Below are 25,903 nucleotides of genomic sequence, written 5' to 3'. Positions count from 1 at the left end.
TATGTGGGTTTCGCAGCGGTTAGTTAATGAATTATCTATTCTTGTTCATCACTGCGCAATAAAGAACGATCCATGACAGGTGCTGTTGGTGGTTGAATACGGAACTTATGCATGATTGACTGTGCACAAATGACTGGCTTTTGGCGTCCGATGGCGGAGCTATGGAACCGCTTAGAGCTCCTCAGAGAAGTAGTGAGTCCGAACTCATAGGCCGGTTGCATGCGTCTAATGATATTTTCATTTTCATTTCATGACAGCTACCCTTGGCTGGCGAGTGTTAGACAAATATATTTGATGTTTATGGAGAGTCGGCTGAGATGCCTTTTGTTCCTTTATATTCTTGCCTTTTCGTTTGCCCGTGAGCAGGGTCCAATGACTGCTAATTGGCTTGACATGTCCCATAACTGCGCTAACGACTTTGACTAGACACCGTGGCCAGCGTTCGGTGCCTAAATTACAACTACAAGAACCAAACTCGTGGGGTGGGACCCTAGGGGAAATGCAGCGCTTATTGATAATTCAGGGTAGAACTAGCGTGTGAACAGAAGGCTGTGAAAGTGTGTTCACTGCTAGTACCGACCATGTGACTACTACCAGTTTAAGGGTGGTTGGTGCTAATATTCCAAGCGTCCTTGTCTCCGCCTGAATTTATTGGCTCACGAGTGTTGTTTTCGACAAGACTCCCAAGAAGCTAGACGCGTATTCCTCCTTTAGTATGTTTCAGTCTCGCTTGTTAGCTGCGACGATTCAGGATTAAGCTTCGATTAGGTACCTAGTAGTTCACTCATTGTTAGCCTACCTCTGTTCCTGCTCTAAGGAAACTAGCTAGCTGTCGTAAGTATCTTGGCCTAGGCATATTGGCGCTGGACATGGCGGGGCGGCTAGGGTGATGATTGGATGAATTTAGAGCCCTAAGTAGCCATAGCGCTAATAATACGGATAACCAATAACGATGGCTCTTCCGTAAGCGCGCGCTACATTCTTAAGGGTCTGATATTACCCGCAGGACACAATCCAGGGCTGTAGTAGAAATGTTCCCACCAATGGGATACCTATCCGGGTGCCTTGCTTGAAGCGGCAAATCTAACCTGGTCTGGGAATTTCGTGGGGTTGTGGTTTTTAGTCTTCTATTATGTTGCAACAGCTACCACTATTATCGAAATTAAAGAACGTGAGGTCTGGGATAAACACTAACCCGGAACAGTCGGGCCCAAATGGAAATACTACTGGATTAAAATCTCCTGTTTGGCCCGGAGCTGATTGCTGTTGTCCTATGGATTATGCCGGGCGCATACACATTAGACTGGCCCTAAGGAGATGGAACCCACGTTACTATAATTGATATCGACATCAAGATGCGCGCCAGAGGCATGTATCTGGTGATTGGGGTAAATTCCCGGACGGTGCGCTTGATAAGGCATGCAGCCCCTTCTGAAATTGAACATATTTTGCGAGTCGCATCTGCAAGGCTACATAATACTGGTCGTCTACTGGAGCCACGAATATCACGGCATGATCGCCCCGCAATTGAGGTTAAGTCTTAATGCATCTAGGACTCAGCGCACGACCACCAAAAAAGTAGTTCGCGAGTCATGTTCCCGGCTACTGACCTACTCTCTAAGCCAAATGATAAGACAATTACACATATCACTAGTTCGTCCTGAGAGACACAAAAACGAATGAACGCCGATGATCTCTTGATTCAGCCGCGTGTTACTCGTTCCCTCACGTTTCTCTTTCCAGCATCGATTGCTCTGAAGCGTCATATTCGATCCCTAATATCCCCAATTTTCACTGACAGAATACCGTCGATTTCTGATTCTCTCCAGTCAAAATGCCACCTCCCAGAACGTGTCTAGAATTGATGTTCAATCACATTGTTCTGCCACCCCGACTCCCCGGCCAACAGGACAGTTCTGTGCATAATATGGATAGACACATTACGCAGCATGCCTTAAATGCAACGAAGACACTCCTGGGAGCGTCCAAAAGTGACTGCAGGGATGTCTGGGATGGGGTGAAAATGTCGCTAGAGCTTTGCCATGCAGTCCACGCGAATGGTCATATTGACCGTTTTGCTGTTATGGAGGCATTCGGTAAGATGGACAAAGACATGGGGATTATTCTTTATATAGACAAGCAGAATTCCGGACTTCATATCCGGCAAGTGAAAGGGTCAGTAGGCAGCTTGGTTGCAGATCCAATGCCTCCATTAACTGTGGGAAATTAGGGATGACGGTGTTGAACAAGTCATCATCGAAGCCTTCGAAGCCTCCCCTGCCGCGGAGAGCGTCCTCCAGTGCCAAGATGCCCTACAATGCGACTTTCCTGGGAGCGCTGTTTCGATTCAAATGGCCAGGTTCGAAGAGCAATCTTTCCAGGAACGTCTAGCAATATTCCTGGACCAGGCAAGCGAGGAACGGATTGAGCGATTCGCAGCCAAAGCCCGGAAAGCGGGAGCATCCCTGGTAGAAGCTCGCGATACTCCTAATCCCCACTTGATAACGCAGATGCTTATGACACTTCTAGAGGCACAAGGGTCTCAGATCTCCACTCCGAAAATTCGGAAAAGGCTAAGGGATGACGTTTGCTGGACGAAGGCTTATGTTCCTTGGCGCAGAAACCCGCTGTATTTGGTTATCCGGGTCTGTATACAGAGACTTCTCTATTCCCTGCATGGTCCCGAAATTGGACGCATGTATTACAAATTTTTTATTTGTGCTATTCACGCCGAATTACTTCAAGAGAGTATGGGCATACTATCCGTGGAGTCATGCCATTTGCTCGTCGCAAAACTATCCCGGCGTCTGTCCAAGCTCGAGATTGAGAGACAAAGTTCAAGAGAGGCATCATATCTAGTAGTTGAAAACTTATTTAATAGTTATGGACCTTGGTTTGAAGCCGTCATTCAAGCAGCTACGCGAATAATGGAAGATGAGTGGGTCTCCTTCAAGAACACTGTCGAGAAGAGCGTCCCGAGCCTGCCTCTCCGAGCGGATCCGCATGATCTTCGCCTGAAGCTTCCGAACAGTGCTTCTCACCTTCACCAGCTCCTTTCACGATGGAAACGTGGTTACGCAGAAGAGGCTCTACAATCTTCTAGTAAAAATCCGGATAAGGGCGTGTGTTCTCCATATAATCACTTTGCGAATCGGTACTATTCCTTGAAAAGATTGGAAACTCAGTTAAAGGATAGATTCCCGTTGTCCGCAATTGTATACCAGGATGACAAGTGCGCAGCACTTGCAAAAGCGATCGAGCATTACCTTGACGAGGTATCCAACTTGTACGATGACTGCATTGAGCGGAAAAGTGCCATGATGGTGACTCTCTTCCAGTTGTGGGTGGTCATGGATATATATGCTGTGCAGCAGTTCCCGCTCCTCAAGGAGTACCGTCCACCCTTTCCGCCAGAAGTGTTAGACATATTACAGCTTTCCAAATACGAAGATCTAGCCCGTCTTCAGGACATACAGCAATATCTGAAAAAGCGTGAAACACAGTGTCGATTCAAATCTCTCACGTTATTCTCCGATCCTGTAAGAAATTGCTTCGCAGATCGATATGTCCGTTGCTCCTCTGATGCTGACCGGCTACAACGACTCAACCGTGATATTGAAACCGCGTCCTCTGCGGCAAAATATCGGAAGAAGGTGGAACTGGATCGAATAAACGAGCAATATTCAAGTCTTTCCCAGAGGATAACATCAGCAATCTGCACTCGAAAACGAGATCCACCAGGCACAGGTTGTACTCACTGCAGACTCAAAAAGCAGCGAAAGAAGCTGCAAATAACAGCCCATGAAGACTTTCTACCTGAGGAGAGCTCAAAACATGCTGCTGTTCAACGGAGGGCGATTCTCTTTGAGCTTGCCATGCCGTCCTGTTTGGCCGCATATCGGGACACATCATGGAGGATAATAGCCAAATTTGGAAGACCAAAAGATGGAATGGAAGCAAGTCTACCCCAACCGAGGGTACTTTTATCCCGATGGGACTCTTTAAGACCATATGTCAATCATTGTGAATTACGGTTCCATTTAGCATCCACGACGAAATCGTTCCTTGTCTCCCACTATAAAGGATCAGCGCTCCCAGTGACAGATGCCCAAATACTTCTTCCCTTCGGGCTTCGGTTGTCATACTATGATACGAGAGAGGAGAGATGGGCATCGCATCTATCCTCAGGGTTCACTTTCGCACATTCATTCGGAATACACCAATCAATCCTCACCTTGCTGGGACCCGAAAACGCTTCGGAATTCGCGGCAGATGCAGATGGGCCCTCGTCGTATAAAATAATGAGCGTCCAGAATAAATCTCCAGGCAGCCTGAGTGCTCACGAATACATGGCATATCAGAACTTGCTTGCGGGGAAAGCCTCTCGCTGGCTATCAGTTCTCCGAGAGTTGGGTTCTTCAAACATCAATTTCAGCTCGGAGGCGACCATGCATCTGTTTAACTATCTTGCGATGCAAGCCGGTCCCAGCTACGAAGGAGAACGTTTGCGAAAGGTCCACGCGGTCTTTGAAGATGTCACGTTTTGTACTCGACTGGCCAATCAAATCGAAAGTTTGTTACAAGGGATCTCGGATAACTGGCGCGAATCTTTTTGCATGGAGGCTTTGATAACTTTTGCCCTTCGTCTATGTTCCCTCGGGCCGACGCAAGCAGCTACGGAAGGCAGGAGACTTTTACTGACAGCACGGCAAATCACTTTACGATGGATACATCGAATACGCGAGGACATTGGCCAGGCAGTAGATTCAGAGGCCGCAAAACAGCTTAGTAGCTATGCATTATTGGCTGGACTCTTATGCAAAAGGACATTCGAATTTGATTGTGATCACTTACGGGATGACAGTGCCTTGGAAACCTTTCTCCGCGCTTGCATGGCAATTCCAGAGAATATGACCCTTAAGCCCGAACAGCTCCCGGCTACAACTAGAGGGATGCTTATTCGTGATATTCAAATGACTGTGTCGATTCACGGGCTGCTCCAAAGCACAATCCAGCGCCATCCAGAAAGTCTGCAGCTTGCTATCAGCAGTGTGTGGCCTGACACCGCAGATCGCCCGAGGACGTATCGTCCTTGGCGGTTCATTTCGAAATCTGATATATGGATGGTCTCAACTGCTACTGCATCGGATCTTTCTAGACCACAGCTAGTCCACTATCATATATTAGAGGGGCATCTCCTTGTAGACCGCAAACCCGTCGGCAAATTACCGGCTGAGATACGAGACGCGGATAGTGTCCAAGAACTATTTGGGCCACAGCATCTGCTCGTCTTTCCCTCCGCCTTGAGAGATATGACATATGTGCTATCGACATTGAGGAGCGGACATCAGATCCATTTCGGCCTCTATGAAGGCAAGGTTGTGATTCGGGCCCGCGTCCGCGGCACCGTCCTTCAATTTGTGGAGCGAACAGTTTTTGGCACCGGCATCAGGGCTGATTTGCCGACTCCGCTCCTCGACGAATATTTCCACTGGCTAGACTTGGGCTCGGGTGAGCTGGAATTCAGAAGACGTGCCCATTTGTGGTGGTATAAACGCCCTGGAAATTGGATGCTTCACGTGGGTGTACGTCAGGCGTCCCGCCGACAAACCCTCCTGGTCGACCCCCACAGCAACGTATTCCATCGAATTGCCGGGATTTTTGAGCATTTCGAGTCTGCAGACAGGCTAGTTGTTTTCCAGCCTGCCAAAAGAAACCTTAGCGTGGAGCTGAAGCGAATGGATTTGGACTTTACCGTTAATAGGAATGGCATTTTACTCTGTAAACAGCTACGCTCGGAGATAGATCCAAGCCAGGATGCTGGAACATGGTATGGCTTGCAAAGCAAAATCGTTCTTCGCGATAATGAGAACCATCTATGTCGAAGTATTATCGTTCCAATTGGGTCTATACAGTATCGTCGCCACGATGTTCACGTCCTTGTTAGGGTAGTCAACGATGGTCGATATGGGCGATACTTGATCGATAACACACTTGGGCGGCTCGAATGTGCGCCAGAGCCGTTGCTGGTATTCACAAAATCGCAATTACATGCTTTTACGTCTTTCCCCCTGTCTGATACTCTCACAGGGCGCACCGGCACTGAGGAGGCTTTGTCGTGCTTAACATCTGCGCAAAGCCAGCCTTGGACTCTTCTAGGCCCCGCTCAGTGCACACCTCTCCAAACTATCGCGCGACTGACACCAGTGAGGAAGTACTATCCTTCACATCTGAAACGGCAGCAGAACGTCGCCTGGGACGAAAATCTCACGATGACCATCCAACACGATCAATACCGACCTGTGATTGAGAATATTCTAGCAAAAGGGGAGAGGCTCTCCAAGTTTACATCGCACAATGTTTATCAGTTGGAACTGGAACCAGGCAGTGCTGCGTGTTTAAGGGAGAGGAACTACATTCGATGCCATCGCTTTGAACGACCTGACGCCTTCCCAAGACCTACAATAGACTGTAGAGATACATTATATGACAGCCGAGATAAACTAGAACGGAACAATGCCACGAGCAATGTATTCGAAATTGTCAGTATCCTTCACAACAGTCCTTCTCAAATCTGTACCACTACAGATTTGGCCCAGCTTCTTGACGGAATCCCGTACATTACAGGGTATTTCGAGAAGTTTCAGAATTCTTCGCTGAGCGATCTCCTCGGTCTGGATATCGGCACGGAGTGGGGAAGATTGGTAAACCTGTGTCGCGACTCCAATAATCAGCATCTGGAGGCCATGTTTACATTGGGCACAATCGCATTCGCAGGAAATACGAACATGGGACTTTTGCGAAGCCTGGCTGCGATCTGTATCTTGAAGGATGCCAAGGACCTGAAACTGCCACTCCATACAGGCTATTCTGGATTTCAGTTGAATGACAAACCCACACAAGAATCTCTAGAAATGTTAATGGACCGCTATCCCGAAATATTAATTAATGGTACAAGCTTCGACGGAGCTTATAATTCTATGGCAGAATCTGAAGACCTCTGCAGAGATGAGTGCCACGCGCTCGCGGAAAAGCTTTTACAGCAGTGGCCGTGCCCACAACCTTCCAACATCAACCTAACAGCAACGCACATTGATGTAAATAAGGCCCTCGCCATGGTCCAAGTGGAGTGGCTGCGGCTCTTCAAGAATTTTGAATTCGCACAGACTCTTGTGGCGTTCCAAAACGTCCTTAACCAGTATCAGGGAAGATCTAATCCGATGACCTCGGAAATACCTTCACCACGCCTCCTGCGGTATTCCGCTCCAGTTCGAGATGTGGAGATTCCTACAATATCTGACTTGTTTTCAAAGAAAGGACCTACATCATTTCGGCTGAAACATTCTTCATGGTCTACGTTGCCAAGACAAGAGCAGTTTGCGAATTCGGCGGCTGATAGCTCTGCGCATGCATCGAATGGCACCGCACAACAAAAAACAAAAGATTCTCCAGAGATTGAAGAGCTTACAAGCATCATCACAAAACTTGCTTCTTCCAAATCTGCCGTACGAACAGCATACGCGAAGAATATGAAGGATAGTCTGGCCGCGCTTCAACATCAACCAACAGAGCACATGTTAGAAGAAATTCCCACTCCTATCAATCTTCCGGCTATTATTTTCAAAGTTCAGAACCATTTGAGAAAACAACTCGCTGAAATCCGTGCTTTCTTTGCTGACAACGATAGGCGGTATAAATGGTTGCATGCCGCTCAACTATGGCCCTGCTTAATCCCGGTAACTGTGCTTCAACAGCTAAGATCAACCAATCGCTATGGCTTTCGTTCTAAAATAAAACAAGCTCTTTTGAGCTACGGCCTCTCTATAACTCATGTGCAACAGCTTTTACGAATTCACGATGCCAGTCTGAAGAACGATGCTCAACGTTTGCAAGACGAGTATAACAACCCTGGACATGAAAACTGGCAGCCCAGCGAGTTCCCAGACTGGCTGCTGATGGAGATTGAAGCAAACATGCTTATCCGAAAAGTCCAAGTGGCTGTTGCGCGAGCAACCATACTTCCAGCGTCGAAATCCAATTCTGTGCTTCAGCTGAACATGGGGCAAGGTAAGATTCTACAGAGGGGCTGAAAATTTTATTCAAAGTCCAAATACTTACGTTACCGATAGGCAAGACTTCTGTAATTATGCCCATGGTGGCGTGTGTCCTAGCCAATGGCCGCAATCTTGCCCGCTTGATTGTACCCAAGGCTCTGTTGCTACAGACTGCACAAATCATTCAGGCACGTCTGGGAGGTCTTGTTGGCCGCGAAGTTTGTCATGTTCCTTTCTCCCGGAAAACGCCAACAGGGGTTGCATCTGTTCAAGAGTACCGAGCCCTACATATGGAATCATTGGGTAAATGTGGCATTGTTCTCACCACTCCGGAGCACCTACTTTCTTTCAAACTTTGTGGGCTTCAGTGCCTCTCGGATTCGCGCCTAGAATCGGCCAGACACATAATTTCTACAACGGACTGGCTCACGCGAGTTTGTCGGGATGTTGTGGACGAGTCAGATTTCTCTTTGGCTGTGAAGACGCAGCTAATATATCCAAGTGGATCACAGCTGCCGCTAGATGGTCACCCTTATCGATGGAAGATCGCTCATGCCTTGTTAAACCTAGCGAAGGAGCATTTAGGGGAAGCCCAAGAGGAATTCCCAGCAAGCTTTGAGCTCGTAAAGCGTGCCAATGATGGTTTTCCATTCATTCATATCCTCCGACCGGATGTGGAATCCTTCATCCATCAGAGGCTGGCTGATGACCTGTGTTCCGGCCGAACATCAATCCTTCCTACACCGGCTGTTGGCTATCAACAAGCACTTCGGAGTTTTATTTCCAATGGCGCAGTTGATCAGTCGGTGGTAACAACAGCAATGCAAGCGTTCGTTGAACCAGAGGCTATTAAAAAGATGTTTCTTCTCCGCGGGCTACTCGGCCATGGAATCCTTCTGCAGTGCCTAAAAAAAAGGTGGAACGTGCAGTATGGCTTGCATCCCAAAAGGGACCCTGTCGCGGTTCCTTTCCATGCTAAGGGAGTCCCTTCCGAACAAGCTGAATGGGGTCACCCTGATGTCGCAATAGTGCTCACCTATCTATCGTTTTATTATAGTGGTCTTACGCTCGGCCAGTTACGCCAGTCTCTGCAGGGGCTCTCCGACTCCGATGATCCATCCAGTGAATATGACCGCTTGACAAATTATGTAAAAACCTTACCGGAGTCTCTGCGGCACTGGAATCTGATTAGTACTGATGACGAAGGCCAACTTCGCGAAGCCTGGACCCATTTACGTTATTCAGTGGCTTTCATCAACTATTTTTTGGAAAATATGGTGTTTCCAATACATGCAAGGCATTTTCCACAAAGACTGCAAATGTCTGGATGGGATATCCCATTATTCACTACTGAGGGAAATTCGATGCTATGCAAGGGTTCCATACCACACGCACTAACCACAGGATTCAGTGGTACAAACGATAACCGTGGGCTTCTTCCTCTGACAATCCAGCAGAATGACTTGCCAGAGTTATTTCACACAAATGCAGAAGTTTTAACATACCTGCTGCAGCCGCGGAATCGACTATATGTGCTTGCCGCACACTCAGATGGTAAACGTTTATCTGAACTCCAGTTCATCAAGAAGCTTCACATGATGGGCATCCGTATTCTTATAGATGCTGGAGCACACATTCTGGAGCTGGACAACAAAGGTTTCGTGCGGAAATGGATGGAAATTGATTATGGTGCTCCAGCAGCGGTTTATTTTGACACAGGTAGCAAACCTTGGGTGGTGGACCGCAACAACAAGGAGGTCCCCTTATTAGCATCGTCGTTCGCGGGTAACTTAGAGGATTGCTTGGTATATTTGGATGAAGCCCATACACGCGGCACCGATTTGAAGTTTCCCCCGTTTGCGAAGGGAGCGCTGACACTGAGTCTCGGCCAAACCAAGGACCATACAGTTCAAGGTAATTATCCCTCCACTACTATCTCTGTCATTTCTTGCGAGTCTAACTCATGCCCAGCTGCAATGAGGCTCCGTCAACTGGGGAAGTCACAATCTGTGGTGTTTATTGCCTCGCCTGATGTTAATCAAAGTATCCTGGATGTTGGACGGAAAACACACAAGGATAAATTGGATTCGGCCGATGTTGTAGGTTGGCTTCTTGAGCAGAGCTGCAGCAGTAATGAGAACCTACAAAGGTTATATCTCGCCCAGGGATACGATTTTTGCCGTCGGGTTGAAGCTGCTTCAACATATAAAAACTTCCTTTCGGATCAGCACCACCAACAGGCGCTTCTAGCCGAGATAATACATCAAGAGCAACAGACACTAGAGCAATTGTATATGCCAAAAAGCGTCAATTGGGCGGTACGTGCAGATGTACACAGGCCAAAAATCATCCAAGAGTTCATCCGTGTGCTGGACCAGCAGCGTCTTGATCTTGATACTAGTAAAGTGGCTACATTTTTAGAGTTCACAGAGGTTGAGCAGGAACGTGAACTTGAGGCACAAGTTGAGGAGGTACGGGAAACCCAGTGTCCTGTCTTCTTCCAGCCGCTTGAATTTCCTGGACTCCATCCAGCGGTGCTCAACTTTGCAACCACTGGAGAACTTCAAGGTTCCAGTGGATATGAGCCAGCTTTTGCTGCACTACAACGAACAGCATTGGGAAAGAAATACGGAGTCTGTAGTGTGGGCAAGTCAAAACTATTTGTCTCCACTGAATTCACCAGAACTATTGCTGGTGTTAGGGATGGTGATTGGCTAGATGACTTCCTTGTAAGTGCTGGACTTCACATCAATACAGACATCTCATTAAATTATCCCCAGCGTCCCATCCACTGGATCCTGTGGAGTCCCATAACAAACACAGCTCTTGTTATCATACCGGAGGAAGCAGAATGCCTCGTTCAAACAATGAGAACACAGAAAAACACACCGACAACACATCTTCTTGTCTATGCTGCACCATTCACTAGGAAGATGATGTTGTTCAATCAATTGGATTTTTACGCGCTGCCACCGCTGGATGGCGACAATCGATTCCCAACAGCCTTAAAAATAGAACTAGGAATTCTATCTGGCCGCCTCTATCTCGATTTTGACGAGTACAGTGCGACAATGCGGTATCTAAAAATGGATAGTACTTGCGCTATAGAGAGATCGGGCAATTCTACTCACACCGTGCTCCCAGTGGATAAACCTGATGGATTTGCAAATGACCCCCTCAGTTTCTTGCAGGAGTGGTTAGCCGTCACTAGAAAGGGTCGGGAGTTTGGCCATACTCCTCTAGGCTACATTTGTCAAGGACGACAGCTTTCAAAGACTCATTCGATCTTCAACTGGGGCACCACGAACATGCCCATGGCTGAAGAAATGTCCAGGCTGCAGATCAATGATGATAATACAAGCATAGATGGACGAGAAGACAGTGAACTTTCTGACTAGTCTTTCATCCACAGTATCTTCGGACGGTATGATCATCTTTTCGCGAGAGCACTGTTTGCTGACCTTGGAACATCCGGTTGCGCTGCTTGCCATGTGTTTCTCGGGATGGTTCCGAGAAGAGGTAATGAATTGGGTATGAAGGTAATTAAGAACAAGATGCAGCGTGTCCTGTTGTATTCGGTGGATTCCTGCCTTGCTCTAATCTCAGGAGTAGTTCTGTATGACTTTGCTCATCAGAGAGGGCGTTTGTTCCTTGCACACTTGCACCGCATTCAGTTTAGCTGTTCGCGCTTGTCCTTTCTCTTGCTTCCTCGTGCTACGTCTTGTATCTAGAGTCGACTATACTTTGATCTTTCCTTTTGAAGACGCTGTCTACCTGTGCGTACACGAGTGATCCTCACAGGTCGCAGCGGTTCATCATGATCAGGCGCGTTTACCCGGTTGTCTGGAATGATTTTACTTTCCAAACGCCATTCTCATTCCTTCCATTGACTATTGAATAACGGAATTGGCTGGGCTTTCTACCCTGGCGCGATGGATGCTGCCGGTCGGAAAATGATCGCACTGAAGTAGAACCGGTGTTGACAATTCAGAGCAGAGACATGCCCGAGCTTTGAGCTGGGCGGATCCACTCGACATCTTCAAATCCATGATGCCCGGTTATTTTCTTTGCATCCCCATCCCCGACTCTCTAATAATTTTTATAGTCTACATAATTCATGCCGGTGTTTTCAACAACACTACCCAGTCATTGTACTTAGTTTACATAGCATGTGAGCTCTGGGCTGCTACAGTCTGTTTCTTGCATAGGTGTTCCCTCGTAGGGCGGTCTGGCTTTGGAGCAATCTTTTTAAATTGAAGTTGGTGGATTCCTGCAATTTTCTTAGCTGCGTACCGATGCTTGAGATACACCTATCCCGTGATATGTAATAAAGAATCAGTGATGACCATGTAGCTGGAGTAAATTAAATCTCGTTATCCCTGGGGCGCTGTTCGAGTGCATCCACTATGATCCCTATATTTGTCTAGATTGTGACCACAGGCATGTCTAGAACTAGAGTCTGGCTGCATTTCTCTACATGCTAGCCTACTCATCGACAATCTGTACGATGACCTTTCCAATATGCTTCTGATCCCATAAATGCTCGTAGGCCTCTCGAGCATGTTCCAGTTTAAAGATTCTCTTGTCCAAGACAGGATGGATATCATTTGCCTCGATAGCACGGTTCATTTCCTCAAACTGGCGTCTTGACCCCACTGTGACCCCGCGCACAGTGCAGAGGCCGAGGACTGTCTCAAGAAATGTCGGTGCCTGGCTCATTTCCTCCCCTGAGGCAAACGAGCCAACTGAGCCTACCATCGAAATCACACCCATGGTCTTCAAGGCAGTGAGGGCCTAACAATCAGTGGAGTGAATCAGCTTCTGCTTTCAAGCACATCATTGCACGGATTGAATAGAGGGTCTACCTGTCTGGCCGATGCTGGCCCGCCAACCTCGACTACGAGGTCGACTCCGTCTTTACCGGGCGTCAAGTCCTTCGCGAGCGCGCCCCAGTTTGGGTTCTCTCTGTAGTTCAGCACGTGGTCCGCGCCAAGCTCCTTGAGAAATTGAGCCTTCTCATCTGACGACGTCGTCGCAATGACTTTGGCCCCCGCGGCTTTGGCAAACTTGGACCACATTAGCGTCAAGACTCTTATGCTAAGATGTGATAGTCAATTACCATGATAGCAAAGGTGCTGACCCCGCCTGTACCCTCGGTAAGAACCGTGTCTCCAGGTCTTAGCGCCCGGCCTTCATCGGGGTAGAGAGCAGACCAGGCGGTCAGTGCAGCGCAGGGCAGTGACGCTGCCTCCGCCAAACTCAAATTTTTTGGGGCGCAGACAAGGCCTTGCTCCGGGAACGCGCCATACTCTCGAAGCGTACCATCGAGAGAACCGCCCAGAGAGCTATGGAGATAGCTAGAGTGAAAAGGCCCCGCGAGGTGATCCTGGTGAAACAATCCCGCCACTCGATCACCGACTTGGAAGCGGCTCACTTGAGATCCAACGGCAGCAACGACGCCGGCTCCATCGGCCACTGGTACTCTGCCATGCTTGACTGGAAAGGGGTACTGTCCCTGTGCATGTTGTTAACGGGAGGAAGCTGAAAGCCACCTAGAGGCGTGACCGGAATGCAAAGCTGAGTCACGGCCGCTGGAACTGCCATGTTGGAGCGTACCTTGGCAATTATCAGGTCACGGAAGTTGAGCGACGCAGCATGGACTAGTCGACTTTAATCAGCCATTGCAAAGATAGAAGGGCAATACTGCAGCTCATACAGCGCACCAAGACCTCTCGGTCGCCGATAGACGGAACAGGAGCGTCCGGCTGGAACTCGAGGGAGCCGAAACCGTTGCTGCCGCGAAGTACCCATTGTTTCTGTGTCTGGGGGATCATTTTGTCTTGATGGATAGAGGGTGCGGGCTTAGTGCTGGAAGATTTGTCAACTTGATGAAGATTTGGGGAAAAGCAAGATAACAGGTTCAAGGTCGAGGGCTGGTATTAAAATAAGTTGCCCATTCTAAGTCCTTGGCGCCAGGTATTGCATTGGAAGAATTCATATTAATAATACTTAATAATAGCATTCAGCCGTAAAGAGACAAATATTCCGATTATGTTATGATGTTCTGCTGGTTTGCTGAATAAACTACAAAGTCCCAGCAATTCGCCCCACAAGGAGTACACAGGTCAACCGAGCTACTCTGAAGTCTCGCGTGACCTATTTAATACTTTACATTAGTAGCCAGAAATCATTTTACCTTCACTTATTTTATCTTTACATATCAGTATTTTCTTTAAGCACTTAGGAACTGGTTTTTAAGCAGTTTAAAGATGGAACCTATTGAGCCTAGTATTTGTCTTGATGATGACCTCTTTAGATGGGAGAACACCGACCAAGAAATAGAAGTATATTTCCCCTTTCTAAGAGAAGCGGTTCTTAATCAGTTACTAACTAGTTAGGAACCAACCATACCTATCCCTCTTACTAATGCAAAGAACTCTCCCCTTACAACACTCAAACTTGAGTATATTGATGACCTTCCAGAGTATCCAACTAGTCATATCCATGGATATACATATGTTGTTGCAGCAGGGGGACGCTCACAGACTGAAATAGAGCAGATACCATATGAAGTAAGTATAGGCTAGTGCTTTATAGGTACTTACTAACTGCTTAGAGTCAATATGCTAAGAAGCAGAGCTATGGACAGAAACGTCCTATTCATTGTCCTTTCTTATCATGCCAGGTTAAAAAATGGACCTGGAAATGCTCTGGTATCTGTTACGCTTGGGTATTCGGGCAAGAGCTCTATGAGTGTTAGCTGCCTTGCAAAGCCGTGGAACAAACCTGAACGATAGAATCCACTATGATTCAGTAACAATAAGCGATGGTGTCGATGATGCGACCTAATCCAAGGTCCGAACGATGTGCCGTGAAGTGATAACCGAATAACTCAAGTCTAAAAGGCCAGGCCTACTAAGTATGTATACTCAGTAGTTAAGAAAGTGCAAACGAGTCGATTACTAACTTGATACCAAAGGTATATCCCAAGTAACAATAATAATTGATCATGAAGAACTAAACTAAGTACATGAATGAGTGTCCTTATATACCTTTGTTCCTCATGTCGCTGACATGTTCCGATCGTAGCGCCGCCATGATATAGCTTGTCGGTGACATGTTCTTGGTCACGTGATCCGTCAGTTGTGTGTACATGATAGTTGCTCACATAAAGTGGGTGTTCTTTGGTGCTTTTCCTTTCCTGGCGTTAGCGTCTAGTTCCCTGACTGTTGTGTCACTGGTTCTGCCGTCTGATCCCGCGTCCGATAAGTGCACTAGACAAGGGTCTTCCTCAGGCGTCTCTTCCCTTTCTAGGGATCTACCTGGCAATATCTCTATTAATTCAGATCTCAGATCAATTATCTCAACTGTCTTGTCTGTCTCAGTTGGCTCGGGTACCTGCGGCCTCTCTGGCAGGTCTTCTCAGTTGTCGGTCTTAAATGCCTCGGGTACTACACTTGGCTCTCGGGTGTTCTCACAGCTTAATATATATCTCCCTGTCCTAGAGTCTCGCTCGCGCGGTATCTGACCTATTCAGCTTTTAAGATATAGTAGTTTAATAGCCTGATCAGGGATAGATAGGCAGGTTATACAGGTCTAGCTATCTTTAACAAGATTAAGGATCAACACGCTGCGTACAGCTTTAACTCTGCTGGATTAGGCAAGGTAGTTGGCCTTATGCAATTTCCCGAGATGCTAGGCCTGTTGGTTAGACACGACGTAGCAGCCCGGGCTCATAACCTATGTTGTGATCTCAAGAGAAAGATGGGCAGGATGACGCTGTATCAGCTACACGTATGTAGCCTACTGAGGACCGGATGCCATTCCGATAGGTCTCAATTCTATGGACGACTATATCAACTATCTTGAGCGCTTCTTTCTCCTCTACTAACAGGTAAAGCCTTCAGGGGTTGAGAGTCGCTGATCCGGCCAAGCCGCTAAGACGATCACGTGTCTCGTATAGATTCATATCAAATTGGATGAGTGCAATGAAGACGATGGAAGTGTACTCTAGGAGTACAGTTAGGTACTTATAAGTAACGGGAAGACAACGTACGGAGTGAAGTCTCCATGCACAGATCAAGAGCCATCCGACTTTTGCTCCTCGGTGGCGTAATGGACAATAGGCGGAACAATAATCTCCGAGGCAACTCCAAGTGAGATTTCTACGCTGCCTTCTATCCGAGCTAGTCCGACGCTACGAGGATACCCTTCCCTCATGTAGGGCACCGGCGAAATACGGGATATTGGACTGGGGGTGATATTTGTCCGCGTCACTCGCCCCTGGCTCATTTGTTATGTTACTCATACGCCTGGTCTATATATTTCGTTATGGCCGGCTAGCTACCATAGCATTAATCAATAACGGAAGCAGATTGGCAATGGATAATATCTCATTGAGCTGCACTATCTAATGTCTGTGATACTGCGCCGATATAAGAAAATGCCTCACTCTGTTGGATATAGTGTCAGCATTGCCGCGCCAGGAAAGTCCGCATTAGGACAAAGTCAACAGCGAGAATAAAAATTGGTGGGACTAAAAGCATTGCCGGGACAGTAATATCAGGTCTAAAGCAATCTGAATGCTGTCGTCAACATGCAGGTGCATCTGGGTCGATTTCGATTTACTAACTCTCCCACAAAACAGTTGTTACTCTCTAGTATTATTATCCTGTGCAGACAAACATTTCTCCTATACTTGACTTTGCAGGATAGATTGTAAAGAACAGCAGTGTAGATCTATCCATAAAATCATTATATAATAATAGTTATGTAAGATTCGGTAACCCACTTCTCAGGTATTCGAGTTACTCTACGAGGAGGGTGTCAAACGTCCACAAAGAGGCTTTACAACAGGAGGGACTATTCCAGTATTATAAACTTACCGAGGAAAAGAGTAAAAGTGGCATACAGTATCACGAATTATTATAATAAGTATAGGTAGAAACCCCTCTCTACCTAGGGCTAATATCAAAATCCGACCGAATAACAACCCCGTACGGTTACAGCTATCTACTTTCCATTTCCCTAATATTCTCCTGAATTATTTCCTTGTTCTCCTCATTAGCCTTCTCGATCCGCGCTTTTTCCTCCACCGTCATCGGCGGTGGTAACAACGATGGATCTGGCTTCCACCACTGCTCCTGGGGCACTCTCGTTCCATCCGCTCCGCAAAACATGTCATCTATTTCCTGGTCAAATGTGGTCCGGTCAAGAAAAGCTCTGATCAGTCGGGGTGGAAGGCCAATGGCGCCTATCACGTCCCAGTCTTGTGTCAGAGTTCGGAGGACGCCATCGTTGCCAATGACAAAGGGAGCGTTGCCGTCAGAGCCGGAGTCTAGGTTCCTGATGAAATGTTGGATAATTCTTTTTGGTCAGGGTGGTTGTTGGGGTCGGGGCCATAGCGGCTGGTGCCGGGCGGGGCTGGGCAAGTCATTTCTTCTTTTAGTTTGGAAGATTGGGTCTTGGTATTTCAAGGATTATTGTAAGGTAATATGGAGATGGTCAGATATGATCATGAGATGGGCTAGTTTACTGTGTATATGGAAAAGCAATGACAACGCTGTCATGTGATTGTTTAAGTTCAAACCTCCCTGTCAATCATGATCTGACGCCCTCGATATAGACAGCTTTAAGAGGTAACTAGCCATCGGGGTGTCCATATAAGAAATTCTGTTGTTATTCGGCGATCAATAGAGCTCCGAAAGGAATATTGATATTCCCGAATATTCGTGAGTACTCGAATATGGAATATATGAATTTGTTGAGGCGAGTGATAGTTGATTGATTCTTATTAATTGACTAAAAGTTATCATTTAGAGGCGGGATGCTTCATGTATATATAAGTACCGGAGGTTGTAAAGAATGATCAGTGATAGGACAGTGTTCGGCTGGGTCAGGGCTTACCCAATAGAAGCGCTTTGCATTGTAAGTGGTCAACTTCCATCGACTACCACCGCATCTAATCACAATATTTTTGCCTATAATTTTACGCAGTTGAAATTAAGATATAGGTCTCCAACTGGTATAGATTAAGGGCGAATCGGCTCTGCCGGTCCATCAGCACTGTATGTCGGTGCACATGAGCGGGAGCAAAACTTAACATTTCAGCTAATTGATATCTGCCTTTAATGTACTATTAAGGCTCTAACCCAGCGGACCTTATAGAAGAGAGAGACAGAGGAACACTGACTTGCCGGTTTAACAGGGAAAGATCCTGTTGCTTTTGGCGCTGCAGTGTGACTCGGAGGTTGCCGCTCACTGCAGAACGGACGGCCAGACGGGCCAATCAGAGCCGCGGATGGCGGATGGGGCCATATCACGATACGCGACACGCATAGCGCAGGCCAGAGCGGAACCTGACAGGATGTCCAGCCTCGACTCCCTCTTGTACACCTTCTTTGTAGTGAACTGCCATCTGCTCCTCTCTACCCTGGCTCTTTATAAGTCTACTTTGTCCATTTTGTTATTATAGTATCTATCTCTTAATAATTATTACGGTCTTCCTTTCCGCCTAAAAGGTCTAAAGTCAACGCTAAACCTCTAATACTATTATTCAATTGATTAAGAAGAAATACAATGCTGTCGTTGCTAGACCTGCCAAATGAAATTCTGTATCACATTGTGGGCTATCTGACCCTAGAGTCAGATATAAATTTGTTAGCCAGGACAAACTACCACCTTCACAACATAATTAACCCATTTTTATATCGTTTTAATGCCACGCATAGACAGATGTCCGCACTCCTGTGGGCTACAAACCATGGGATAGTTAAGACCGTTCAGCATTCGCAGAATGCCAGTTTCGGAGTTTTGAATAATAAGCTTGAGATATTCTATCATGCACTGTCAATAGCAGTGCAAGGGGGACATACAAATATTGCGAAGATTCTATTGCAAGAAGGGATCGATCCCAATTTCCAATATCAGAGTAATGAGGATGGATTTTGCACAACATTCTTAGCAAGAGCAGCTCAAGCAGGACATGTGGATATGGTTGCCCTGTTACTGTCAACAAAAGACATCAATCCAAATCTAGGGGATGATATGGGGAGACCACCAATTGCTTATGCAGGATTCAACAGCCAGGATATAGTGGTCAAACAGCTGCTTGCCACTCCAGGTGTAGATCCCAATTTCAAGGATCACCATGGTCGTACACCAATTTCCTGGACGGTTAGCTACGGATCAGAAGCAGCTGTTGCTCAATTCCTATCTCGCCAGGATATTGATGTGGATGCCGCGATAGCAACTGATTACATGTTTAAGAAGGGATGGACCGCCCTAATGTTCGCGGCTAGCAGGGGATTCACAGAGAAAGTGCAGCTACTGCTTAAAGCACCGTATATCAATGTGAACCACCAATGCGCCAGTGGAAAAACAGCTTTACACTTTGCAGCCATAACTGGTTCAGAGGCTATTGTGCAGCTTTTACTTACGAAGGGGGCACACCCTGACCCCAGGGATCGGTGTGGTGCAACGCCACTGTATCTAACTGCATTTTATGGTTATCTATCTATTATAAACCTGCTCTATAAAGCAGGAGCTGATCCGGACACAGTCACTGATGATGGGGGTACTGCAATCACTTTAGCCTCAAGTAGAGGATATGCAGATATAGTTACATTTCTGTTAGAGACAGGAAAAATAAATCTAGCACACCAAGGCGAGCATGATCAGCGGAACGCTCTGTCTTGGGCTGCAGAGCGTGGATATCGAGAGATTGTGAGACTATTGATACAATATGGTCAGGATGCCAATACAAAGGATTACAAGGGACGAACACCACTGTCATATGCAGTTGACGATGGAGATATTGAGTTAGTCAAGATGCTATTCCTGAACATGTCTTCAATTGATCCTGACGAAATGGACGCTGACGGCCAAACACTCCTATCCTATGCTTCGCGGCGCAATGATCCGGAAATACTAAACATACTAGTATCAGTTAAGGCGATTATTTGATAGAAACTCAATCCATAAATAAACAGCTATAATTTTGTTTACAATATAGTTATGCTGGGAGGGAAGCCTGAAGATTTATAGTTTCCGATACAAGGGGTGTATATATGTACTAGAATATATAGAATCAGGTTACTAAAAAAAACATTATAAGAAGTATAAGGAAAACACTGATCACCCTACCGGGCTCCCTTTTGGGGCCACGCATCCTCGTCTACGAATATGGCTCGCCATTTGGGAGCACCAAGCCGTCATGGGAATCGTTTCTGATGCTTGGTTATGACCTTCTTGAGCATGTAAGGGACATGCAATCACAGTTAGACCCAGATCTGGTTAGTGGACTAGTTCGAATGCGTTATCTGCGAGTTGTCGGCGTTCCTGCTGATGTAGTGTCTCTATGCAACCAACAAGCCATTCCTGATAGTCTGCCACAGCTTAGGTGGTATTGTAGTCAAGCAGGCTTTGTGCGTTGCTAACAAACAGTTTTCTCAATATAGTTCGATTGTTAATGCAAATGCTGGCGTGATATTCTTAAGCACTCCGCATCGATATAGCGACAAAGCCACTAGCTTGCTACGGTTTCGAGACGTCTTGGAGGCAACAACCGGTAAAAGCTTGAAGATTCCAAATGCCTATATTGAGAAGGAAGGCGCAATATTACTTGACCTTGCAGATAGATTCGATGGAATTTCGCTCCGTACTCCTATACTATCTGTCTATGAGCTGAGGGAATCAAAAACCAGCTCAACTACATTGCTCCAAAAGTACCAACAAGTTAGTATCAGGCTTTTGAATGGACTATGAACGCTAACCTAGATTGTAGTTAGTCAACCGTGAAGCCTGCTCGACTCATTCCCCGATGGAAACAGTCATTGGCCTCAACCTTAATCACCATGATACATGTTTTTTCACTAAGAGCGCTGGCGGTGAAGGCTTGACAGAGCTCAACTTATTTATTTACAAGACCTTGAATAACACTAAACGTCTTGTGGCACTGCGACTGGAAGACCGTAAGCTCTCAAGTGATCAGAAAGCTATAGACAGGTACTAATGGTCTCAGAGGAATATCAATACGCGGCGATGAGCGCCTACTTATCCATGATAAGCGAATTGCCACTTAAAGGCGAGCTGAAAATCCATGTTTTGTCACAGCACAGTACTGACATCGATTAGCGGAGCAATTGGAACTTACTGAATACCCGTCAAACAAAGCAACAGAAGTGCCTTCAAATAGAGTAACAGAAGAGACATCTCTTTCAGGATTTGAGTTCGTACATCATACATCACCCAATATTGAGATTTGAAAATCTCTTTATCTACCATGCTACCTTCTCAATACGCATACAGCAAACGCGGACTTCTGCGGCCGCGAAGATACCTTGGAATGACTTGCGGCCAAGCTCTTACCTTCGAAGACTGTAGTAACGGCATAGGGTACCGGTCTACAACAATTTGCACTTTGTGGACTTGGGGGAATCGGAAAGACGGAAATCACTCGCGAGTTCTCCCGGCGCCACAAGACTTCCTTTGATGCGTTGTTCTGGGTCATTACGGATAAGATCGCGAAACTTGACCATCATTACCAGCAAACCTCAGTAGCACTGGGACTTGAGGACTCATCCGACTGCAAGAGCCAAGTTGTCAGCAGGGAAATTGTGAAGGGATGGCTCTCCAACCCGCGAAACATCTGTCAGAGTCGGATGAGCTTATTCAAGCAGACAGTCCACTTACAATCAGCTCTCTGGTCTTATCACCTGCTACTATGTCCGATGGTTGGTATCCTTCTACAATCCGTCAACGCAGTAGGGAAGAGATTTCTGACGTCCAGCCATTGACAATAGACATAATTCATGCAGAATTGATTACAGCCAGGTCACCTTCCTCATCAATAATGCCGTGCTGACACTTACTACATTCAGGAGCTGGAGATCCATGAAGAAATGATCAGGAGAGAGCTATCTGAGATACAAAGCCACCCTGAGCGCCGCAACATCATTTCTAGGCATATCCTTCGATTGAAAAGTATGATATACAAAACTGTTGATACTGAAGAACCCAAATCACTAGACATTCGTTTGGAACCAACATCAGATGGTAGAATATCATTTATAACTGCTAGGTCACATCTTACGCTAGCCAGTGTAGTGTCTACGAACGGACAAGAGCCACAGGCGGCAGCAGAAGATCGAGCACATGAGCAAGAAGAGGCAATCGAGGCGCAGGTGCCCCGTCCATGGCCATCACGGGAAGCTGATGATGATTGGAGGAAGCTTCCACGGATCATGAGGTCCAGCTATACAGGTTCTGGGATACAGAAATGTCTCAAAAAGTGTGCCTCTGTGCGTGTTAAGGATAGGTCCATGACTGCTCGTCTCTTCTTTGCCATTGCCAGTCCGTATGCCATGGTTCAGCTTCAAGAAATATTCGGTGTCATGTGCAGAAATGACAAGGTCCTCCCTTTTGTAAAGCCTCATACAATCGGCACAGTCTTAAGATTTCTTGAAGAAAGGGAGAGCTCACAATAGATGTCCCGGTTTGGAACCAGATTTTACCTTGTGGCTCTTCTTAGGCTTTGTACCAAGAGAAGGAAAGAATTACAGAATCACAATTCTCAAGTATTTACAGACAGTGAATTACTCAAAACCATTGTTGCAGAGATATATCCTGATCTGGAACGAGAAAGCCTAGCATTTCAAAAATGACATACGACCTTCAAAACAAACTGTGCTCGGCTAGGAATTGGGGTAGAATAACTAATTGATACACCCCTGATATTATTTGTTTCATTCCTTGGAGAGGCGAGTTGAAACGTATGATAAAACGTAAATTTCAAACACAAGAGAGGTTATGTTTATAGACTAGTATTAAAGACAGTGTTCGAAAACTCTCGGAAAACCATTTTGATGATTTTCTTAACTTATTAGATGAGAAGCGAGGCTATTTTCTACGCAAGTGTACTAGAATGATACGACCAAGATTTCGGATCCTCTTGAAATCACGTCTATCTACACCACTGCAATTGGAGGTAACAGATTCGGAGGATATCAAGAGAAAGAAGTTTGATTCCCAAAACTCACTTAATATCCTTAGACCCTGTGATGGCTCGGCAGAGTAGAGCCATGTGATTGTAAATTGTCGTGTTTGGTGACATATTGACTTTATTCCCTTTTGATCTGCCAGTCACCAACATGTTGTTAGATTACTTAACCACTGTACAATGTATTTATTGTGTTTTTCTAACCAAGTTACATATTCTATGTTAATCCGTGCTGTGGGTTCCTTTATTGAATGTGCTGCCTGCCTGGTTCTGGCCTAGGCTTGTTCTCTGGTGGGGGCTCCTTTTCCCCGGTCAAGCAGCTGGCAGGTTGGTTTGACCGTCAAAGATTGGCTGTAGGGGTAGAGTTAAGTACAGTACCTCGGATCTGCGGCGAATCTTTAGCTAAAACGGCCATCGGAGTTAGGTCGTGGAGATCTGTCTATCAGCCAACCCAGCAGAAAAATTGTTCCGCCCATCCCCCAAACCATCAAGCGTTTGCCACAAGCTGAGCCAGTGATAAGTGAGCCATAAACAGCCAGCTACAAGGCTGGCTTATCAAGCCGTGTTGGCATTCAGTGTCCATTCGCTGGATATCGGTTTACGCCAGACTAACCTTCAAGTGGTATTTCAAGTATAGGCATATGGTTGCTATCGTACGCAGAGTTTTATCGATCCACCTTCCAAATGCGTTGGCTGGTTGCTAACTGAGTTCACCAGGCATCTGAAACCCCTCATAGGTTCGTGTCGTCGAACTTCCCATTCCTTCCACCATACGACCTTTCGCATATCGAACAGCCACTAGTTGTTCCCTTCTGCTCTTTCTGTATTCTCTATGCTTACAACCCAGAGTCAATGAGACTTGATTGTTCCATTCCTTCATTCTCGATGCTCAGTGCTGTCTGGTCATCGATGGGCTCCATTTTTATATTGGATACCCTGATACAGTGCTTTCGCTCTCCAAATGCTCAACATTACTTCGCACGTGTAAACACCCAAGTCGAACCAGATGGAACCAAAACTGCTACATACAAGAATCTACCACACCACTCACTACTCTCCCTGAAGGGTATGAGCCTCAAGCTGATCAGATACGCCCATCAGCTGTTCTATGTCGGGCCCGTCAGCTCAACATTGGCGAGATGCGGCAAGGCTGAATGTCGTAAGGGCTGTGTAACAGCCTCGCCTGTCTATGGATGCGAGGTTCATGTTTGAGATGTAAGTTACTCTTTTCTCGCTACTGTGATAGGGCATGGACGAGCGTTTTCTAATATTAATACATTGGAAATAATATCATTTATATATAATGTGGCGATCTAACGAAACATCAAACATAGAGAAGGAAGAGAGAAAGAAAGAATTCTATCCTACAAGAACTGTGGGATTTTGTATTGTAGGATCAGATCAACAGTGAATAGAGCGGACTTGGTGCCTCAGGCAGGGTCCGGCCTAGGTCCTGACAGTATGTACTAGGTATGACTATAAAAGTATTTATATAGGGGGTGTGATGACCTGTACGTCACGTGGTTAGGCAGGCCTACTTCCCACAACACAAATCCTTGTATGATAGTGTTTCTCCCCCCATAGTTGAATTCAGTTGGAAACGCTACCATATCTAGCTTTCTACTGTGGAATAGCTATCTATGAATGAGCAGTCATCACAGGGGGGTTAATTAACAAAAGTAAGGTTCTACGGTTATACCCCAGTTATTCGTTGTTGTAAAGGATCGTGAATCACCTTAACTTGAAGCAGTGCTATTGAGACCTTACTGTACTAGGATTCTGTACTAAAATTTCGGCTCAATTAGCAGAGGTACAGTGTCCTCTTGACTAAGATTGAAGAAGGCTGTCGAGGGGTAGAAATGGGTGTACATATTTGATGTCAAAGTAATCATGTGTACATTAATCTAATAGAACACAAGTCATTCTAAAGAAAGAGAGAGGATGGAATATGCTGGCGATGTTGCTGCCATTGGAGATTCGACCATTCTTTCTAGAACGAGGGTTGCCCACATCCATTGGCTTTCCCTGGCATACTGATCCCTTCCTATAAGAGTCTCCACCCTCTTTGCGAGTCTCAACAAATACTGACCAGTCTGATTGAGCGAGCTTCTCACTAAGCTTCTCCCTAAACTAGTAAGAAATACGGATGCCATATCTACTAGTGCTTGAGTCCGTGTTTCACTCGGTGGATCTTCGGCAATTCGTAAAATTAAGGGGCCTGCCATCTAGTCTGCCGTTTCACCCATTCAACGCCAAGACAATGGGTCTCAGACTCTCTAGTCCTGGTAAAGGGGATCCTTACTGAAATCGTTAAATAAAAAAGGCAGCCCAGTTAAGGATCCAGGATGCCTAAGGCGGTCCGACAAATATATGGAGTCTTGCGGGCAATGGCACGAGGAACCGTAGTTTATCTCTTCTCTACTCCAAACAGTGGATATTTTGGCAGCGTCTCAGGGAGCGTTCCGTTTACACTTATAACCATTCTCGTGGACTAGACTAGTTTATTTGATACAGTCTGACAGCTCGAAGATATGCTTGACTCGGTTGATGCTCTGCTCGGCAGTGGTAGTAGACTAGGGCTGTACGGTGATGAGAGTGAAACATCGTACCCACTCTGAAGGGGCTTTCTGTGCACGGTAGCTAGATTTCGGGATATCGCTCTCAGAAGGTCTCAATGGTGATACTGTCATTGGTGGAAGGCTACACGTGTTTCAGAATCCGGGAATCTTCCTGAGTGACGTCAAAAGGGGGAACAGTCAAGGAGGATATATCGTGGGTCGGTATATAATATCGGGCTTCCCTCAAAGATATGCATCGATTAGGTCAAAGTATCATCATCCACTCATTCATT

General features: G+C 46.3%; 3 protein-coding genes across 3 annotated transcripts; 1 reads left to right on the top strand and 2 right to left on the bottom strand.

Annotated features, from left to right (window-relative positions):
- Positions 1-1,834: 1,834 nt before the first annotated feature.
- Positions 1,835-11,452, top strand: BDW43DRAFT_316361 (uncharacterized protein; the record flags this gene model as incomplete). The annotated part of the gene is made up of 4 exons (XM_032048284.1): positions 1,835-2,175; positions 2,231-8,067; positions 8,130-9,968; positions 10,026-11,452. The coding sequence occupies 4 exons, from the start codon at positions 1,835-1,837 to the stop codon at positions 11,450-11,452; spliced, it is 9,444 nt and encodes a 3,147-aa protein (XP_031894788.1).
- Positions 11,453-12,539: 1,087 nt separating this feature from the next.
- On the bottom strand, positions 12,540-13,888 carry BDW43DRAFT_316360 (zinc-dependent alcohol dehydrogenase family protein; the record flags this gene model as incomplete). The annotated part of the gene is made up of 5 exons (XM_032048283.1): positions 12,540-12,848; positions 12,920-13,120; positions 13,174-13,569; positions 13,671-13,714; positions 13,771-13,888. The coding sequence occupies 5 exons, from the start codon at positions 13,886-13,888 to the stop codon at positions 12,540-12,542; spliced, it is 1,068 nt and encodes a 355-aa protein (XP_031894787.1).
- A 3,167-nt stretch (positions 13,889-17,055) lies between these two features.
- Positions 17,056-17,475, bottom strand: BDW43DRAFT_292627 (uncharacterized protein). The gene has a single exon (XM_032043742.1). It carries the CDS (start codon positions 17,231-17,233, stop codon positions 17,063-17,065), a length of 171 nt encoding a protein of 56 aa, XP_031894786.1. The 5' UTR covers positions 17,234-17,475; the 3' UTR covers positions 17,056-17,062.
- Positions 17,476-25,903: the final 8,428 nt, after the last annotated feature.

Source organism: Aspergillus alliaceus (assembly GCF_009176365.1).
Source record: "Aspergillus alliaceus strain CBS 536.65 unplaced genomic scaffold BDW43scaffold_73, whole genome shotgun sequence".
Lineage (NCBI taxonomy): Eukaryota > Fungi > Ascomycota > Eurotiomycetes > Eurotiales > Aspergillaceae > Aspergillus > Aspergillus alliaceus.
Note: the sequence above shows the minus strand (reverse complement) of the source record. Positions and strands in the feature narration are given on the sequence as shown.